The sequence below is a fragment of the Mustela nivalis genome, assembly GCF_964662115.1.
Source record: "Mustela nivalis genome assembly, chromosome: 6".
Taxonomy (NCBI): domain Eukaryota; kingdom Metazoa; phylum Chordata; class Mammalia; order Carnivora; family Mustelidae; genus Mustela; species Mustela nivalis.
In genome coordinates, this window is record NC_139025.1 from 104,405,590 (window position 1) to 104,426,889 (window position 21,300).

Here is a 21,300-nt window from a genome sequence, read left to right on the forward strand (position 1 = left end):
AGAAACACCTTGGGGACAGTTAGAGGAGGGCGTCAAAACAGTGGAAAGTTACTGGGTATTTTTGAGCATATGACTAACTTGAGTTCAGCTGTGCTTTAGAAACTAGCTCCATGGCAGCGTGCAGATGGTTGGAGAAGGGAGAAAAAGGACGCCAGTTAGAAGGTGATTACATGCTCCAGGTGAAATATAAGAAGAATTTAGGAAATGTGACAGAAGCAGAATAGACCGGTTTGGCTTTTCATTGGTTGCAGATAGTGAAGGAAAGAAGTGCACAGTGCCTCCTAGGTATTTTGTCAAGGCGACTGAGCAACGAAAAACAAATGGTTAAGGACATATTTTCTGTGTATATGCATGAAGGATGGAGGTGGGTATTGATAGTACTGATTAGTATTGGTTCTTTCTTTACATCCATTTTACATAACACAATTGCAGACATTTTGACTTCTCTTTGATCTTGTCTTAGTCCATTCAGGCTGCTATAAAAAAGTACCATAAACTGTGGTTAAAAATTTCTCACAGTTTTGAGTATTGGAAGTCCAATATCACAATGCCAGGCAATTTAGAATCTGGTGAAGACCCACTTCCTGGTTCATAGATGGGTGTTTTCTTGTTGTGTTCTCAACATGCAAAAGTAGAGGGAGCTCTCTGTATTTTTTTTTCTTTTTATGGGGGGGGTGGTCTTTTTAAAAAGGGTACTAATTCTATTCATGAGGATTTTGCTTAATTACCTAACGACCTAAATACCACCTTAGGGCCCCATCTCCCAATACCATCACGTTGGGGTTAGGATTTCAACATAGAATTTTGGGGAACACAAATATTTGGTTGATAGCAGTTCTTTAGGAGCAATTCACTGTTTTTCAGACATTACATGTTAACAAGTGCTTCTTCTTTTTTTAAAAGATTTTATTTATTTATTTGACAGAGATCACAAGTAGGCAGAGTGGTGGTGGGGGGCAGGGGAGCAGGCTCCCTGCCAAGCAGAGAGCCCAACACGACATGGTGTTCCATCCCAGGACCCTGAGATCACGACCCCAGCAGAAGGCAGAGGCCCAAGGCAGTGAGCCACCCAGGTGCCCCAATAAATGCTTCTGACTACAATAACCTTAGTATTTACGTTTATTTCTGTTTTCAACAGCTTTTTGAAATCTATTTTAAGAAAAAACAAAGGGATTCAATGGGTGGTTAAATTTTGTTAAGATCGAGTTCTTGCACTATAAAAGCCTCCACTTTCAATGTCTTGCCACACTAGACCAGTTCAAGGACAGTATGGAAGAAAGTAACATATAATTAACAGCTAACCCATACTTAAAGAAAATAAAGTAAGTACTACCTCTGTTCTTCATTTCCCTAATGAGGTAACTAAGAAACGGCTCCTGAGTAAACTAAAAGTGAGTCAAGCACAGAAGGGCAAGAACACAATGCATATTCAGTCGCCATTTTTTTTTAAAAGATTTTATTTACTTAACAGAGAGAGATCACAGTAGATGGAGAGGCAGGCAGAGAGAGAGAAAGAGAGAGAGAAGCAGGCTCCCTGCTGAGCAGAGAGCCCGATGCGGGACTCGATCCCAGGACCCTGAGATCATGACCTGAGCCAAAGGCAGCGGCTTAACCCACTGAGCCACCCAGGCGCTCTTCAGTTGCCATTTTATCTTTCATCCTAGGACACCGTTCTGTTCCCTCTCCTTTCACTTCTAAAATTTTAAAATTAAAATTTTCAAGAAGCAAAAAGAAACGGAGATGTTGCCCCAGGCGGGGTTAATGTAGCAGGACAGGGTGCAGGTCTTCTTTCTCCAGCTGACACACGGGTGAAAGGGTAGTTGCCTAGGAGGCTCCTAGGATGAACTTGGGGCCTGGGAGGCGCCGGACCCCCTGGGTCGGGTCCGCTCCGCCGGGGCAAGGCGAGGCGCTGGTGAGCAGCTTTTGTCCAGGACGGTGAGCTCTGCGGACCCAAGACCGACAGGAGGCGACGGCAGGCAAACAGAGCGACCTCGTAGAGGTCGCTGTGCTCAGTAACTCCTTCCTGCCCTTTTTCTTAACGTCCTTCCCGTTTGGTACCTCGGGCGCGGCTCTCCGTAGCACCCCCGCCCGCCCTCGGGTAACTGGGGCCGCAGCAGCAGAGACACAGCCAGCTTGCAGCTCACCGCCCTCGTCCTGGGATTCCCAGCGGCGGCGGCGGCGGCGGCGGCGGCGACGCGCCTGCGCACAGCCCGGGTCACGCGCGCGGCGCGGGGGCGGGCCGGCGCCCGCGGGGCTGTCATTCGCGGCGCGCACCGCCGCCCTGAGCAGCGCCGGGCGGTTCCGGCTCCTCCCTCTCCCGGTGCCTCAGCCCCACCATGGTGCTGGAGTCGGTGGTCGCGGACTTGCTGAACCGCTTCCTGGGGGACTATGTGGAGAACCTCAACAAGTCCCAGCTGAAGCTGGGGATCTGGGGCGGTAAGCGAGAGGGTGCGGCCGGTGGGCTGCGGCGCTGGCGAAGGGGCCCACGCTGCGGGCTCCTCTTGCCCGGACCCAGCCCGGGCCCGGCTCCCTCCGCCGCCCGAGACTCCGCCTCCGGGGAGGGCCCTCGGCTGCCCCCCCCCCCTCCCCCGGGGCGGCAGGTGCGCGATGCCGGGAGGCCTGTGCCGGCTTCCGCCGCCGCGGTGTCCCGGGTACCAGCCTGGGGTGGGGAGAGGCTGCAGGGTCGTGCTCGCGCTGCCCGAGTTCCCGCCTTCCGCGTCCCGGAGGCGGTCTCCCAGCTCTGTCCCGCCGTGCCCTCCTCGGAGGGTCCTCTCGCTGCCCTCAGTCTGGCCCCGTTGGCTCCACGGGGCTTTCTCCTCCAGCACCTCGTGCAGTGGGGATGACTGCGTGGTCACACACGCCTAATAAAGTGGCACCAAGGAAGAAGAAAAAGGAAATTGCGTTTCGCAGTTAACCTTCTCTTGGCATTTTATGGCGAGCAGGACCTGGCTTCCTTCTTTTTAGGATTGCAGGATTGGGGCAGGGATCTGTGTTGGCCCTGGAAGATCATTCCTACAGGCCTGTTTAGTATGGCTTCTTACAGTACTTTGAGCTTTTGAGAAGACGACTTCTTCCCTTAATATTTACTTCACCTCAGTAGGAGATGACTTTCAGTTTTGTTTTGGATGATAGAAAAAAATAATTCAAGCCACGACAGGCATCATCATTAATTAGGTGTATGCCCCAAACACAAACGTTTCTGTCCTCAACATTGAGTGTGTAGTAGTAAGTAGTATGTTTGCACACTTTTCAGAAAAGATTATTTGCACTGATAATGCATATTAAGCTTTGGGGATCTTGGGGATACAGTTTCACACTACAAGAGACTTTTGGGAGTTTTGTCAGCTTTGGAAGGAAATTCAAAGAACTACTCAAATGGATGGAACTGCTTTTAATTTAGTCAACAAATAGTTACAGACCCACGCTGTCCCATAGGGTGGCCATCAGCCCTGCGGCTCTTAGGTACTTGAAATGTAGTTAGTGTGAATTGAGACTTGCTGTTAAGTCTGAAATGAGGTGGAGTTTTGAAAATAGTAGGAAAAAGAGTGTAAGATCTCAATCTTTCATGTTGATTATATGTTGAAATAGTAATTATATTGGGTTAAGTACAGTGTATTATTAAAATTCATTCCCCCGTTTCTTTTTCCTTTTTTAAAAAAACTTGGTTCCTGAAATTTATAATTGCATATGTGAACCATATATTTATACTGAGCAGTGTTGTTACAGAGCCAGGAGTACTGCCCTGGTTGGGGAGGAGCCTTTTTGGATAGGTCGCTGATCAATTGATTGGTTCTGTGGGGTTTGCCCAACATTACATCCTTTGTGTGCCCTCCCCCAACGCTAATAAAATGCAGGAGAAAGAGAAGTAAAGAAGGAGACATTAGAGGGATTAAATTTCTGGTGCCTTCTGTAGGAGCCAACTCTTTCTTCAGAATACTGTTGAATACAAATTATTCTTCTTAGTCTGTAAACATTATTATTATTGTTATTAAGATTTTTATTTATTTGAGATAGAAAGTGAGGGACCACCGGCAAGGTGAGGGGCAGAGGAAGAAGCAAGCTCTGCACTGAGTAAAGAGCCCCCTGTGGGGCTCAATCCTAGGAATCTGGGATCATGACCCCATCAGAAGGCAGACACTTAACTGACTGAGCCACCCAGGATCCCCTCTAGTCTGTAAACATTATTGGAAATCTGAAAAGGGACTGGGCTAGCATTTAGGAAACGTGGGTTCTAGGTTGTTGTGTTGGATAAACCACTAGCCTTTCTTCTTGTTAGTTCTTACTTTAGACTTTCAAAGGAAAAAAAATCATACCAAATAATATAATATTCCCATGTGGTCACTGCTCAAAATCACATGCCAAGTTAAAGCGGTGTGCCCTATTTATGTCAGATTTATTTTTAAAGAAACAAAGTTTATGGGTATATTCAAAGATTTCTTCTCTACCAAATTTTTCTATCCTTTTTCTTTAAAATTGGAAGTTGGAATAAGTATCATATGAGGGGCCTTCCGGTGCCAGTACTCTGATTTTAGTTGTACGTGTTTTTACTATGAAATTGTGAACTATGCTTCCTGGGGATTTTGAACTTTTTCACATCTGAAATTAAAACGCCACAATATTATGTCATTTATTCCTCTCTTTTTTAGTGGACTTTATTTTCTTTCACCTCATTTTCTTTCTTTTAGAATGAGGTATGCTGCCAATGGCAAACTTACTTTATAATAAGCCTCAGAAAAGAAACTCCTTTCTTTCAGTAGTTGTATCCATTAGAAGTCTAATCTGGGATTCCCTCAGTTTTATCAACCTACATCCCTGCTTCTGTGAAGTGTTGCCACCATTTATTTTTGTGGTTGTTATTAAGGAAAGTTTTATAGATATTATTCAGTGTATTTTATGACACTAATTCTCCCACTGAAAAAGAAAGGCAAGATGTGTGAGTTATTTTTCTTCTCTGAAAATATTCCTGAAGAAATGTATCTTTAACCTTTTGTGGTAAACAAGTGGGTATGTTAATGGAATAGCTGATATTTATGACATCCATAATACAAATTTTATAAAGAATTGAAATTTATATATTCTTATTTGAAAATTATTTGTTGTAGTAAATAAGGTTTATGTGTCATAAACCTTGGCTGTTTCCATTTTTTCTGTTGTTAAATTTTCACATCTTGGGATGCCTGGGTGGCTCAGTCGATTAAGTGTCTGCCTTTGGCTCAGGTCATGATCCCAGTGTCCTGGGATCAAGTCCCACATGGGGCTCCTTGCTCTGCGGAGAGCCTGCTTCTCTCTCTCTGCCTGCCACTTCCCCTGCTTGTGTGCTCGCTTTCTCTCTGACAAATAAATCTATAAAAAATTATTTTTCACATCCTGAGAAAAGAATTCAACCTGTGAAAATTTCACAGGGCTGATCTTACTATTCTTTAGAAACACATGGAAAACTAAAGTGATACTTCTTTTTTTTTTTTTTTTAAAGATTTTATTTATTTGACAGAGAGAGATCACAAGTAGGCAGAGAGGCAGGCAGAGAGAGAGGAGGAAGCAGGCTCCCCGCTGAGCAGAGAGCCCGATGCGGGACTCCATCCCAGGACCCCGAGATCATGACCTGAGCCGAAGGCAGTGGCTTAACCCACTGAGCCACCCAGGCGCCCCTAAAGTGATACTTCTTAACTGGAATATTTGACTAGGCTAAAACAGTGATTTTTAACTGTCTGAGACATTTTTGGTTGTCACACTTAGTAGCAGAGTTGTGCTACTAGGATCTAATGGGTAGACCCAGGCATACTGCTACACCCTGCAATGAATAGGGCAGCTCCTCACAACAAAGATTTATCTAGCTGAAAATATTTGTTGCGAAACCCAGCTCTGAGGAGAATATTGAGATTGACTTCTTCTTTTTTTTTTTTTTCTTTTTTAAAAAAGATTTTATTTATTTATTTAACAGAGAGAGAGAGATCACAAGTAGGCAGAGACAGGGGGTGGGGGGGAGCAGGCTCCCCACTGAGCAGAGAGTCCAATGTGGGGCTCAATCCCAGGACCCTGAGATTATGACCCTAGCTGAAGGCAGAGGCTTAACCCACTGAGCCCCCCAGGCGCCCCTGTCTTCTTCATTTTTAAGAGACCTTCTGGGTGCTGAACACACTGTAGTAAGAAGTGAAAAAGAACTTAGAGAGTGTGTATGCCTCATGAAATTTACAGTTTAAGAAGGAAACGTGTCTTAAGTGATTGAAAGGTATCATCTTGGTAAGAATGCAAAATGATGTCAGGAAGTAGTTTCAAAAGTCTAAATATTGTGTAAACAATTTGAAAAGGATTGTGTGCATATATTCATACATACATAGACATTCACAGTGAAATTCATGATAAACAAAAGTTGTAGAATAAGAAGGATGAGGAAATTTTATTTGAAAGTCTAGAAACAGGAAGTATACTATGGAAATTGCCTTTAAATTGGAGAAGCCAAAAAGAAAGCTTTTTCTTTTTTCTGTTTTTATTCTTTTATTTTTTGATTTATTTATTTTTTTTAAGATTTTATTTTTTTATTTGACACAGAAAGAAGGAGCACAAGCAGGGGGAGCTGCAAAGGGAGAGGGAGAAGCAGGCTCTCCTTTGAGCAGGGAGCCCGATGTGCACCTGGAACGCAGTATGGGCCTGGATCCCAGGCGCATGGGATCATGACCTCAATCGAAAGCAGATGCTTAACGACTAAGCCACCTAAGCACCCCTGTTTTTATTCTTTCAAAGATTTTTTTTTTTTTAATGCCAAACAATACCTGTGTGTGTGTTTAAGATTTTATTTATTTATTTGTCAGAGAGTGAGAGAGCACAAGCTGGGGGAGCAACAAACAGAGGGAGAAGCAGGCTCCTTGCTGAGCTAGGAGCACTGACTAGGAGGGACTCAATCCCAGGACCCTGGCTGGGATCATGACCTGAGCCAAAGGCAGACAGTTACCCTACTGAGCCACCCAAGCGTCCCAATTCCCAATACAGTGATTTAAGCTGAATGTCTTTTAAAAAACCTTGTTGTAGGAAAATGAGGCCCTGATTATTTACTAACTGTGGGACCTGTAGCAAAGCATTTTAATTCTTTAAGCCTCATTTTCCTTATCTGTAAAATGAGGAAATAGCACTGTGTTTGGGACTAAATGATTTGAAAATCCTTTGTACTTATAATTGTTAAATTGTTAATACTGATAGTAATATGACAAACAAACCTGGCTGAGTTATGAAAACAGCTTGCTTTGTTTTATTTTCATGAATATGTTTCTTCTAGGCTTTATTTAAACTTAGGGTTTTCATAATCTGTAGTTTGACAGTTTGGTATAGCGCTAACACAACACATCTAAACACTTACTTTCCAAACTTCTTAAAAAAAAACCCATTTACATTTGAATTTAACTTAAAATACTTATATTTTATATAAGTATATATACTTATATACTTATATCCCAGCAGGTTTGTAAGTCAGGTTTTCAAAGGCTCAGAAAAATATGTGGTGGCATGTTGCTTGCCTATTCAGTTAGGAAGGGTTTTGTTCTCTAGAAACTGGTACCTAAAATAAATTGTATAGCCCTTAGCCATTTGAGCTGTGTCCAGGATATAATTGTTTTAAGAGTAACATGTTTTTGAAAAGGTATGTTGAAATGCCTTATCTTTTGCAACTTGATTTAAGTAGTATTAAGCAATGTAGAACCTTGTCAGTTTGATTTTTCAAAATGTTTTACTGTGGAACGTCAGCAGGAAAATCCTTCATTCCGAATTCTCACTTCCATTTGTTGGGTAGAGTATACAAGAGGCTGGGATGTATTGGCTCCAGGGAGTGGCTACAGTGACCAGGGATAGAAGCCAGGTGGAGTGCCCGCAGAGTTCGTAGCTCTGCAAACCACGCTGAGCCCGTGCTGATGACTGTGCTGTCCTTCACCTCAGGCCTGACACTTTTCCGCCAGCTGCCAGATACTGTTGGGAGTAGAGCAGCTTAAGGAAGGAGGGATCTAATTCCATCTTTGATACTGCCTAGTTATGTGGCTTTTGGCAAGTCACTGAGAAGTGACTCCTACTTTCTTATCTGTAAATGAGGTGGTTAGGCAAGGTCATCTCTTCTGGCTTTTAACCTTTGTGATTTGAACAAGGCCAGAGCAGAGTGATCTCCTTCATTAGTTGTCTTTGTGCCTCTTGCTCTTCTTACATAGTGGGAAATTATGATCACTGCATCTTTCCTCTTTGTTCTTCATTCAGAATGGTGAGCGAAGAGTCACAGTCGTGAAATGTTGCAAATTCAAATCTAATATTTTACATTGTCCTAACTGGTAGCTGTAGAGTAGCTTGAGAATACAGGAAAAAGTAGGCCTCTTTGCTTCTTTTTAACCTTGACAAATAAAACATAGCCGTATCAAGATATTTCTAAACTTGTAGAGGAATTCTTTTTTTGTCCTTTCCTCCCAGCCAGCACCTGGTGTAGTGAAGGCCACATTTGTCAGTAGCTTGTCCTATATATAGCATGTAAAATAAATAACAAAGTTCAGTATTGTAATACATATTTAGGTTCAGTTATTATAAAAGCAATGCTTAAAAACTTAATTTGAAAATAACCTTACCACCCTTTTAAAAGCATCATAAATTAAAAATTCCTCCCTTTTCCAGAAAAAAAAAAACTGGAGGTTGGTAGTTTGATAACCATTTTGCTTGGAAGCTCTGCTACACTACTCGTTTATGAGATCCCTGAAATGTTCCTGAAAGGGAGAAAGTTGGTAATCTGGCAGCTTTCCACCTTTCTTTGCCAAGACTTCCTATTTGAACAGGGAAATGGAAAGAGTAAGAGTCAATTGTTTCCTCTCACAATGTCTCCCAAGACAAAGTCTCTAAACTATTAAAGGGAGTTCTGTGGGAGGTGCCTACATGGCTCTGTTGGAGGAGGGAGGGGCAGAGGAGAGTGACAAAAGTGTGACTCTTGATCTTGGGATTGTGTTTCAAGCCCCACATGAGGTATAGGGATTACTTAAATAAATCTTACAAGAAAAAGGAGCCTGTTAACTAAATTAGTTAATTTGGGTTGAATGGAAATGTTCAATTGAAATGAATTGCTACAATAGTTTCTTCAGTATTCTTTACTAAAACAATGGTTATTAAAATAATTTGATTTATGCTTTAAAAAACCATTCAGTCATTTACATTAGTTCACTTTTTGAGAATGAGTATGTCTCAGTATTTTGATATACTTTCAAGTAATGAGTCTGTGATACATAAAGGAAACAAAATAAATATATAGCATTAAATTTTTTTTTAATGTTTTATTTTTTTAAATGTTTTATTTATTTATTTGACAGACAGAGATCACAAGTAGAGGGAGAGGTAGGCAGGGAGAGAGAGAGAGGAAGCTGGCTCCCCACCGCAGAGAGCCTGATGCAGGGCTCGATCCCAGAACCCTGAGATCATGACCAGAGCCGAAGGCAGAGGCCTTAACCCACTGAGCCACCTAGGTGTCCCAGAATTATGAATTTTTTTTATTGTTTTATAATATGAAAAACTAGTTTCATGGAGTAGGCATGGCATTTTTGTTTGTTGGGCTGTTTTGTTTTATTTTTAAACAGTTTTAAATTAATCTCTGTTTTATGTTAACAACATTGACCGGGGAGTCAGGAGACCGAGGTTTTATTGCACTGCTACACAATAATTGTATGATTTTAGATAAACCACCTGATATTTTTAGGCTTTATTTTTTTCATATGTAAAGTGAGCAGGAATTAGGTTTAAAGATCTTTATGGTTCTGAATAGTTATAACTTATGAATTTCTGTCTTTGTTTTTGGAAAAATGTAGATTTATGAAAAGTACTATGATGACCATCTCCTGCTTCTGTGTTTTCCACTGTGCCACTCTCCTTTATTCTAATAATCCTCCTAACATAAACCTTGACTCTATCCTTTTTTACTGGTTTTGTCCTTGTTAGGTTTACTGATTTTAGTTTCCCTTTTGGTTTGGGATTTTTTTCACACTCTTAAAATGCAAAGACCAAAAGTGGATCCACCAACTACACAGGCCTCTCAATGTATGGCATTTTTTCTCCACAAAGAAGATAGAATTATTTTTAGAATTAAGATTCTCTACCCATTCTGCTCTGCTCTTTGGGAGACAGTGTGATATGCTGAGCAAAACACTGGGCATCAGAAAATTTGAGCCCTGGCTCTACCACTTACTAGGTTGACATAGTGTCCTTAGGCCAGTCATTTAGCCTTCCTGTGCCTCAGTTTCTTTTGCTTGATGTCTATGTCCTGTCTCCTTCAATGGAAGATCAAGAAAGGTAGCTCAAAGAGTGTTTTCTGAAATAGAACGATTTTATGTTCTTTTCTTTTTAAAAAAGATTTTATTTATTTATTTGACAGACAGTGAGAGAGGGGACACACAAGCAGGGGGAGTGGGAGAGAGAGGAGGTTTCTTGCTGAGCAGAAAGCCTGATGTGGGGCTCGATCCCAGGACCCTGGGATCATGACCTGAGCCAAAGGCAGACACTTAACAACTGAGCCACCCAGGCGCCCTTCTCAATTTTATGTTCTTATTGTAGTTGTCCTACTCTAGTATAATATGCATTCTAAATCAATTATGTCAGTGTTTATTGAGCTTCTACTATGAGGAGAATCAGTAAGGAATTTATAATCAAGTTGGGGATTTAGGTAGTTAAGTACCATAAGAAAGATATAGCTAAACTTCTGTGAAAGTTCAGACAGATTATTTCTGCCTGGAAGTATTTAACATCAGTACTGTCTTTCTTCATTTATTTTGTAAGCTATTAGGTGCTTTAGAATCCATTCTTGAATTTAGGATTCTTTCATATTACGCCAGTACCATTTCATTTGTATTCCTAAATGTACTAAGTTGGTTGTTTTCTTTAATTTAGCAACATTTCTTTTTCTGTTGTATTTTTTTGAGGTGACTCCAACTCTGCTTACCTTGGTGTCACTTGCTAATTTAATGGATTTACTATCATTTTCATCTTCTGGTTCATTAGTAAAGATTATTAGATAAATTTTGATCCAGGTACTTCTGAAAATACTCTTTATGATTAACTTTGGGGCACTTGGGTGGCTTGGTTGGTTGGGCGTCTGCCATCAACTCAGGTCATGATCCCATGGTCCTGGATTGGAGTCCTGTGTCTGGCTCCCTGCTCAGTGGGGAGTCTGCTTCTCCCTCTGCCCCTCCCCCTGCTTGTGCAAGTGCTCTAGCTCTCTTTCCTCTAGCAAGAATAAATAAATAAATAAATATTTAAGATTAACTATGAGACTCTATGTGTGACTTCCTAACTATATATGCTCATCAAAATAATTTTAGTTTATTACTGAGAATCATAATGTGAGAATGAGAAACCTCTTCTGAAACACAGACTGTACTTACTGCTTACTCTCACTCTTTAGGCCTGTCAGTTCATCATAAAGGGGAATCACTTCATAGAACTTCCTTCCTTGTCTATCACCATTGTCTCCATGGAACTTCTCCATGGGATTAGAGACACCTGATTGTGGAACTGGCTTTAGTGCCCTTCTTGCTGTCAGTGTTAAGTTTATCTAGTTTATCCATCTCCAATTCATTCTTTTTCTTGTTTGTTTTTTAAAGTTTTTTTTTTCTTAAAGATTTTATTTATTTATTTGACAGAGAGAGAGATAGCAAGCAGGCAGAGAAGCAGGCAGAGAGAAGGGGAAGCAAGCTCCCCGCTGAGCAGAGAGCCCGATGCTGGGCTCAATCCCAGGACCCTGAGATCATGACCTGAGCTGAAGGCAGAGGCTCAGCCCACTGAGCCACCCAGGTGCCCCTGTTTTTTAAAGTTTTGACTCGAATATTTACCCTTTCTCCAGATTTTCAGGAATTTTGGTCTCTGTTCTTAGCCCTGTGATCTGGCTATAGCAATAAAGTTATTTGTTTATATATGGAATTATTATGCTATCTTGAAGTAGAACAGGAAATTAAATATTAACTTTTCCTTACTATCCAGTTAAATATAAAATGGTTGATATTTAGGAGGGGGTCTGCTTTAATCTTAGTCTTATAAATTATTTTTTATATAAACAGAATTTCTGACATTCCGAGGATAGGCAGTTCAACTCCTGCATATATATCTGCAGAAAAACATGCAGTTGAGTGGAAGAATACATGTTAGCACAGTGCATAACCTAGATAAAGCACTCAGCTGCTGGTTGAATGAATGCACTTTCACCCTGGTGTTAATCTGCAATTTGCTACTATTCCTCCCCTTTTCTTTGTACTGAGGCTAGTGGCTCCTCCTTCAGTGCAAATAACTTATAGAATGTGTCATTCTTATTTCGTTGTTATATTCACTGTTTGTTAGATAGCATTCACATTTTTCAGAGAGGGAATATGCATTTGTTTGCTAAACCATAAGCAGAAATAAGATTTTTTTAAATGCTTCTCTAAGTAAATTGACTATTAGATATAAGAGGAATGTATATAAAATATATTGAGCTCCTATTGATGTTAGAAGTTACCTGTGCTTTGTTTTCCATTTTTATTATAATTTATATAATTTAAAATAAAAATCATATTTAATTACTATAAAAACTTAAAAAACCTAAAAAAAATTAATTAAAAAAATCCTTAATCCTGTTAACAATAATCTCTTTGTCTGACTTTCTAAGAATACTTGTTTAACTCTGTTAGCCATTGGTAGTTTTCAGTATTTCACTTTTAAATACCATCTATTTATTGAAGAATCAAAGTGCCACTGTGCTAGAAACAGCCTACTTTTTATAAGCACATTCATATTTTTACACATATTATGTTAGTGTCTTAATAATTATTTTAAAAATTACTTCATATCTAATGCAGATTTTTCATGAGAGCTCTTGGTGACTCTTGACCCATGCGTGGGGAATCACTGGGTTGATGAATCCAGATTCATGAGCAAGTTCACAAGTCTCTATATGGGTCTTAGATCTTGTTAAACTAGTTTGGATTGCTTCCAATATGTACTAACATCTGTGCAGTTTACTTCTTTTGTCTTGAATAGAGTTCCTAGTTGTAATTATTTAAAATTCATTTTCTGAATGAATTAAATCCAGGAATATTTTTCTTTTTTATGTAATTTTTGCACATAATACTTCCTTTTTTTACCCCCATGAATACCAAGTTTAATCGAAATTTCCTTGTCTAGAGAGGAAGATATGAGCCGAGAGAATAGGATCAAAGTAACAGTACTGGTCATACACATAATACTTCTTAAGGACCTTTTTTCCCCCCAGTTCCAGAACACATGTCTGTTTTCTACAACAGCTTTATTACCCCTGCATTTGGTCTGTGATACCATCTTGTCAATTCTACCTATAACTTCTTACTCTGACTTTGCCTTTTTTTTTTTTTTAAAGATTTTATTTATCTATTTGACAGAGAGAGAAATCACAAGTAGGCGGAGAGTCAGGCAGAGAGAGAGAGAAGCAGGCTCCCGCTGAGCAAAGAGCCCGATGCGGGGCTCGATCCCAGGACACTGAGATCATGACCTGAGCCGAAGGCAGCGGCTTAATCCACTGAGCCACCCAGGCGCCCCCTGACTTTGCCTTTTTGACCCTGAAGTTACTATTTCAGGTTTTAATTTCTACTTAGTATATTTTTCTTTTTCTTTCTTTCTCTTCCTTCCTTCCTTTCTCTCACTTGAGATAGAGCATGTATAAGCAGGGAGAAGGGCAGAGGGAGAGGGAGAGAGAATCTTTTTTTTTTTTTAATTTAATTTAATTTTTTTTCAGTGTTCTAAAATTCATTGTTTATGCACCACACCCAGTGCTCCATGCAATATGTGCCCTCCGTAATACCCTCCACTTGGCTCCCCCAACCTCCCACCCCCCCACCCCTTCAAAACCCTCAGATTGTTTTTTAGAGTCCATAGTCTCTCATGGTTCATCTCCCCTTCCAATTTCCCTCAACTCCTTTCTCTACTTCATCTACCCATGTCCTCCGTGTTATTTGTTATGCTCCCCAAATAAGTGAAACCGTATGATAATTGACTCTCTCTGCTTGACCTACTTCACTCAGCATAATCTCTTCCAGTCCCATCCATGTTGATACAAAAGTTGGGTATTCATTCTTTCTGATGGATGCATAATACTCCATAGTGTATATGGACCACATCTTCCTTATCCATTCGTCCATTGAAGGGCATTTTGGTTCTTTCCACAGTTTGGTGACCGTGGCCATTGTTGCTGTAAACATTGGGGTACAGATGGCCCTTCTTTTCACTACATCTGTATCTTTGGGGTAAATACCCAGTAGTGCAATTGTAGGGTCAGGGTAACTCTATTTTTTTCTTAAGGAATATCCACACTGTTTTCCAAACTGGCTGCACCAACTTGCATTCCTACCAACATTGTAAGAGGGTTTGAGGGGGAGAGAATCTTAAGCAGACTCCTGGGCAACAGGGTGATGCAGGGCAACACAGGCTTGATCTCAGGACCCTGTGATCATGATATGAGCAAAAATCAAGAGTCAAATACTTAACAGACTGAGCCACCCAGACCCCCCCCCCTTTTCTTTAGTGTATTGTAGAAACTGCTTGACTGCCTATATTATTTCCATTTCTTCCTATTATAATGTATTTTCTTCCCTATTGTGAGGCTTCTCTCATTTTTTTGCAGCTTTCAGCAGTTTATTTTAGATAACAAATGAACTTTATTATATGGAAATAACCACTCTGATCATAAGATGTCTAGTCTTACAGTTGTTTTCTTTGTATGTGTGCATATATACTCTTTATATCAGATTGGATCAATCTGGGCTTGCCCCCTTTTTAAAAAGTTAATATTCTCCCATATCTGTCTAATTTTTTGCTCTGTATTATAGATGTGTTATGATTTATGCCTTCTTCTTGGACATTCAGTTCTTTAGGTTCCCTCTCCCTCCACTCTCCCTCCTTCCTATTCATCCATTGTTTCTGCCCTTTTAACCAGTACTGCAATATCCTTGTAGCTAAATTGTTTGGACAGATCCATGGTTATTTCTTAGAGGAGCAGAGTAATGGTTCTAAAATATAGCTCTGATTTTGTCATTCCTTTTATACATTTTTCATCTCTGTGTTGTGACCAATCTGAACTTTTCATCCTAAAAATTCTTTGTTAGTCTGGCTTCTGCCAACCTCTCTGACTTTATCTCCTATTTTTTTTTCTCACACCCTCTAGCTACACCAAACCACATGTGGTTTCTAAAATGTGTCTTACTCATGCATGTGTATTTGCTCTCTTTTCTTATCCACCTGGTAAATATTTCATTGGCCTTCTAGCCAAGACTTTGGTGGGAAGTTCTTGATCTCCTTAGGCAGTTAGGTTTCTCCTTCTTTGCATCTCTGCACTCTTCTACTGGAATGCCACTAGAATATTTCTAAAATTTTAGAAATTTGGTCTCCTTTGCTAGGCTGTGAGCTCCGTAATAGCAGGGATGTTGTTCTTCTCATCTCTCTCTTTTCAGCACCTAACTCATAGGAAGTGTTTTTTGTTTGAAAAAAATCTGAGATCTGGGAAAAGTACATCTCTAACAATAGCATAAAAGAATTAAATATTCTTTTTAGTTCACTCCAAAGGACTGTGATGGAAAAATTACTTGTTCGAAAAATACTTGTGGGTAGCATAGAAAGCATCGTATTTTTTTAAAGAAATTTTTATTTATTTATATATTAGAGAGAGAGTGAGAGAGAGTACAGGAGAGGGGAGAGGGTCAGAAGGAGAAGCATACTCCCTGCTGAGCAGAGAGCCTGATGTAGGACTCGATCCCAGGACTTCAGGATCATGACCTGAGCCAAAGGTAGTCATTAACCAACTGAGCCATCTAGGTGCCCGAAAGTATAGTATTTTTAAAAATATAAATGTGTCATGAGTGATTAAGAAAATATATAACTGAATAACTCATGCTTACATTTAATATTGAAGAATAGTTTTATTAACCTTTAGAGAATTTAAGTGAAATGGAAACCTTTTTCTTTTGGTTCGGTTTTTATGTAAGTAAGAATATTTAAGTATATTATATCAACAAATGTAAGTACAGCCTTTAAAACTGGAGCCATGTAATCTTACCATAATGGCTTTAGATTTAAGAAGAATTGGATGAGTTAACATTAGAACAGTGGGGGCATCTGGCTGGCTCATTTGGTAGAGTAGTGACTCTTGATCTTGGGGTCATGAGTTCGAGCCCCATATTGGGGTATAGAGTTTACTTTAAAAAAAAAAGGTAACTTTAGAACCATAAACAATAATCATTGGGAAGATGCCATGTTTGGAGTTTCAAAAGACTAATATTATATTCCTGTAAAAAATGTTCATTGATAGCATAATTAAGGAGAGAATCCTGGGTTACAATATGATTGATCTGTTCTAATAGTCATCTATTTATGTCCTTTTTTTCTTTTCTTTTTTTTTGTTTTGTTTTGTTTTGTTTTGAGGTTTTTTGCTTAGTCATTCAAAATGATAGGTATTTTCTTTGGTTCTGGAGTTCTTTAGTCTGAGAGTCTCCACATTCTTTCTCGTTGTCTACTTGAATGTTAGCCAGTTTAAGTATTTTGTAATTTCTTTTGTCCTGGGCTAACCTACATATATATACTATCATTTGCATATATAGCAACACTTTGAGTTAGTGGCTGCTTAAGTTCTTGAAGTTTGCTTTTCTTACCCATTGTCTTCTTAACTCTTAGCATAGTGTCATAGTGTTTCATACTGCATTATGACAGGCTATACTAATTGATATTTTAACTTCATATTTTTCCTCCCCCCCCCTTTTTTTTAAAGGTAATGTGGCTTTAGATAACCTACAGATAAAAGAAAATGCTCTGGTAAGTTTTCAAACTATGTTGATCACTCAGTTAATTTGGTAAACTTTCAGAAATTCTTGGTTACTTGGTATCTGGTACCAGGTACCAGATAAAGTGATTGAGTCACTCAGAGAAGGATTACTTTTTGAACTGTTTGCTTTAGGAGAATCTGAGATTAAAATTAGATTTTTTTTTTCCTGTTGATCAAAATGCTCTCTCTTAGAAAGTGAAATGTTTTTCCTTGACTTAATTTGACTGAATAGATTTGTAGTAGACATTTGTCTCACTTTAATTTTCTCCAGAATTATCTTTACATATTTGGTAAAGTTCTTACTTGACTTTAACAATTTTTCAAATGAATAATTGCATTTCTGGAAATACATTGACAGTCCAGCCTTATAATATTACGGTAATATTAATAGATCAAGTAGGTTTTTTGGATTCTAGTGCTCTATCCCCTATTCCTCCTCCCGGTCTATTAGGCCTTAGCCTATCAGACTTAATTTGATTTTACAAAGTCTTAAGAATGAGGTTTTGTTTTTTTTTTAAGATTTTATTTATCTGTTTTAGAGAGAGAGAAAAAAAGAGAGCACACAGACGTGAGGAGTGGGAGGGGCAGAGAGAGAGGGAGAAAGTGAATCCCAAGAAGACTCTGTGCTGAGTATGGAGCCTGATGCAGAGCTTAGTCTCACAACCCTGAGACCATGACCTGAGCCAAAAATCAAGAGTCAGAAAGTTAACCCACTGAGCCACCCAGATGCCTCAAAATGAGTTTATTCTTTAATTAACAGGTCAGATATCTAACAGCTACAGTATGTTTTGTAATCCTAGTGTTGACTTCTGGTTGGATTTCTACATGATGAACTGTGTAATTAAGGAGAGTCTTATACCCAAAGTGCTCAAATGACTGGTCTCAGGGAAGCCAGTTTTGGATATTAAAGATCTTAAGAGTAGAACTTTGTCACGTGGAGTAACAATTTATTTTGTTCTGCTGGAAACAACTTGGCAGGCATGCTGGAAAGGGCATGGACCTTGGAGTGTGGCAGACCTGGGTTTCAGGGCTGGTTCTGCCATTTTACCAGCTATGTGACTTTTGGCAAGTTTCTAGGTTTCTGTGAGCATTAGTTTAATCATCTTTAAATTGGAGGTAATAGTACAAAGTAATATAGTATGTCTTTGCTTTTGTGGCCTAAGATTAAAAGTAGTGGGCACTCAAAATATTTAATTTTTTTTTCCCTTCCTTTATTTATATAGGGTGCTACAACTTTTTAAATTTTACCCCAAAATTTAGAACGTAAGACTCTTTTGCTGGAGATTGGAGTAAAGGTTATTTTTTTCCCTTTTTAGGAAAATATTTTAGAAGGAAAGAAGTATAAATAGAATTGCAGTGAGGGCAACTGGGTGGCTCATTCTTTTTTTTTTTTTTTTTTTTTTTTTTTTTAAAGATTTTATTTATTTATTTGACAGAGAGAAATCACAAGTAGGCAGAGAGGCAGGCAGAGAGAGAGAGGAGGAAGCAGGCTCCCTGCCGAGCAGAGAGCCCGATGCGGGACTCGATCCCAGGACCCTGAGATCATGACCTGAGCCGAAGGCAGCGGCTTAACCACTGAGCCACCCAGGCGCCCCTGGGTGGCTCATTCTTTAACTATCAGCCTTCAGCTCAGGTCGGGATCTTCAGGTCTTGGAATTGAGCCCCGCCTTGGGCTCCCTGCATGGTGGGAGGCCTGCTTCTCCCTCTCCCACTCCTCCTGCTTGTGTTCCTTCTCTCGCTGTGGCTCTCTGTCAAATAAATAAATAAAATCTTAAAAAAAAATAAAGAATTGTGGTGAGAGGATATATAAGAGGATATTTAAGAGACAAATTGAACTCTGTTAGTGTAGTTTGAATTTGGGTTATAGTTAAATATAGTAAATTATTTAGTAATTAATAATCTCCATTAATTCAAACTAGCCTCCTTTCCCCAATTAAGTTGGATTAGGTTTTACTTTGACGATGGGTTCTTTACATTTATTTATTTTTTAAGATTTTATTTATTTATTTAACAGACAGAGATCACAAGTAGGCAGAGAGGCAGGCAGAGCAGAGAGAGAGGGGGAAGCAGGCTCTCTGAAACAGGCTTCCTGTTGAGCAGAGAGCCTGATTTGAGGCTCGATCCCAGGACTCTGGGATCATGACCTGAGCTGAAGGCAGAGGCTTTAACCCACTGAGCCACCCAGGCGCCCCTTTACATTTATTTTTTGTGAAAAATCATTTCATGAGGATCGAAGCGCACATGAGCCCAAACTTTTAGAAGTGTATAGTTCAGAGTTTGTATCCTGCATAACATAAAGTATAATATGAGTGCCCTTGAATACATTTCCCACCTCTCCAACTTGCCACTGCCACCTTGGGTGTAGAGCTGCTCTCTTAACCACCACAGAGGAATTTTGTTTTTTGGTCTACAAAATGATCAGTATTATGTTTCATTCCTGTTTGCCTTGAATGCTTGCGTAATCAGATGATTGGGTAAACTGATTATTTTAGTTAACTGATTGTTACCTAAAGTGCTATATTTCAGTCACCAGGTTGATAGTATGTACTAAGGTAACAAATTGGTTAGATTGGTTTAATTTTTAGTAATTCTGATTGGTTTAATTTTTAATCATTCTTAAGACTCAAGTGATCATTGTGAATATTGGTATTGCTTAATACTCTGTGAATAAAAAAGTTATTTGTACTTTCTGGTGGTTTGGAATCTGGATAAGTGAAAGTTTATTTTTATTAATTATTGGTACCTGTCAATAATTTAATATAAAGTAAATGCTAATTTGGTAAATAGTAAGTGGAGAATCTCCCTTTCCTTTAAGATTCTTTTGCTTATTTGCCATACATTTTATTTGAGTGAAAATAATTGTTCAGTTATTGTTTTCATCTAATTTTTGTGAAAGGACTCTTTCTTTTCCTATTTTAGTGTTTCAGGTAAATGGTGTCCATCATTATTTTAGGTTCATGGCATTTCCATCCATCTTGGTTTGGTTTATTAAAACAAGTATTCAGTTTACCCAATTACTTTCTTTAGCTACAAACTCTTTTCCTATTGTTCCTATTTATAGTTTTGTTTCTCTTGTGGTTCTTTCCTCAAAGTCCAATTTGAGTCAGTAGAAATTCTTTTTTTATTTCAGGATGTCCTGAATTACTCAGATACAGAAAATGTATTTCGTGTTTTTCCTGTGAGATGATTGTGTATTGATTGATTGTGTATTTAAATGATGATGTAAAGGTAATTTTGGGGGTGCTTAATAATTTAAGATGTTTTTAAAATTTTTTTCTTTCTTTTGAAGAGTGAGTTGGATGTTCCTTTTAAAGTCAAAGCTGGCCAAATTGGTAAGTACTCTTCACTTGAGTGATTCTTAATCCTTTTAGTTTTTTATTTTTCTGGTGTTATTTGATCTAAAACAAAAATGTGAGAGGTTTTGACTTATGTTGTTTAGATTTTTTGGAGCTCTGGGCCTAATATACGTTGTATGTAATACTTAAATACTTCAGAATTTCTGCCAAAAGGGTAGAAAATAACTCTTCAAATGGAAGGACTTTTAAACTGCAATGATACTTTTTAGGTTTTGGTTCTACTACACAAAATATATCTTGATTTTCAAAATTGATATCTAAGTTCTATATGCTTTTTCATTAAAAGTGGAAGTAATATAATTTGCCAAGTACTAGTAAATAAAATTTAAGTGTAGCTTATTTCCCTCATGTTTTGTTCAGTCATTTCACTTGATATACTATGCAGCAACGTGGTATAGAGGATATGTCTTGGTAAGTAGAAAGTGTTTGCAGCTAAACTCTTACACAAAGGTCATCCATAGCTAGCTTTCCTCTCTGTTGAAGAAATTTTTTAATAGAACACTAACCCATGAAGTCCTCTCTGTTCCATATTACCTGATTTTTACTTTTTATAAAAATGTAGTTTACAGCCCTAGATAACTTGCTGTTACTTTAGAATTTTCACTTATGCCACCATCATTCCTTCTACTTCCATCATCCTGCTACTTCACCAGATGGCTTTCCTTCCTCATTTGTTTTGTATTCAGGGGAGGCTTTGTCTTTCACTGTTCTAGCATCTCAGCGACTACTTGAATACTTCTGTTTGAGTTTACTTTGTATCACCTTATACATGTTCCTTTTAATATAAAGTAATGTTTTTATGTTTCTGTCTCTTGAAACAGGTGACACTCCCTTAGATTGAGAGCATCCCTAGGGCAGGCATTATTTTTTTTGCTTGTCTGTTATACTGAGCCATGTGCTGGGTGAAGTGGTGATATTTAGCTGTGGTGATATCTAGAAGTACTGTGGTCCTGCATGCTTAATTGAAATCCTAGAGTAAAGTTAATGCCATTCATTTATCCTTTTTTCCTTAGAGATATTTATGCACACAGTGTTATGTGTGAGACTACGTAGGTAGCTGTGGGAGAGGCAAGGATAAATTTATGTTTGTCTTCAAAGAAGTTAGATCCAATTTTAGGACATAGTATTAAA

The 21,300-nt window shown here is 39.0% G+C and overlaps 1 protein-coding gene across 3 annotated transcripts in view; it reads left to right on the forward strand.

The window, feature by feature from the left end:
* The first annotated feature begins 2,233 nt into the window (after positions 1-2,233).
* The window catches only part of VPS13C (vacuolar protein sorting 13 homolog C), a 187,592-nt gene continuing 168,525 nt past the window's right edge, over positions 2,234-21,300 (forward strand). For 2 of the 3 annotated variants that reach the window (XM_082737309.1, XM_082737310.1), the window contains exons 1-3: positions 2,235-2,436; positions 16,760-16,803; positions 20,103-20,145. In XM_082737309.1, coding sequence (XP_082593435.1) covers positions 2,337-2,436; positions 16,760-16,803; positions 20,103-20,145 — 187 coding nt within the window. In that variant the 5' untranslated portion in view covers positions 2,235-2,336. Of the gene's footprint in view, positions 2,437-16,759; positions 16,804-20,102; positions 20,146-21,300 lie in introns of all 3 variants that reach the window. The other variant, XM_082737311.1, reaches the window with a different exon arrangement.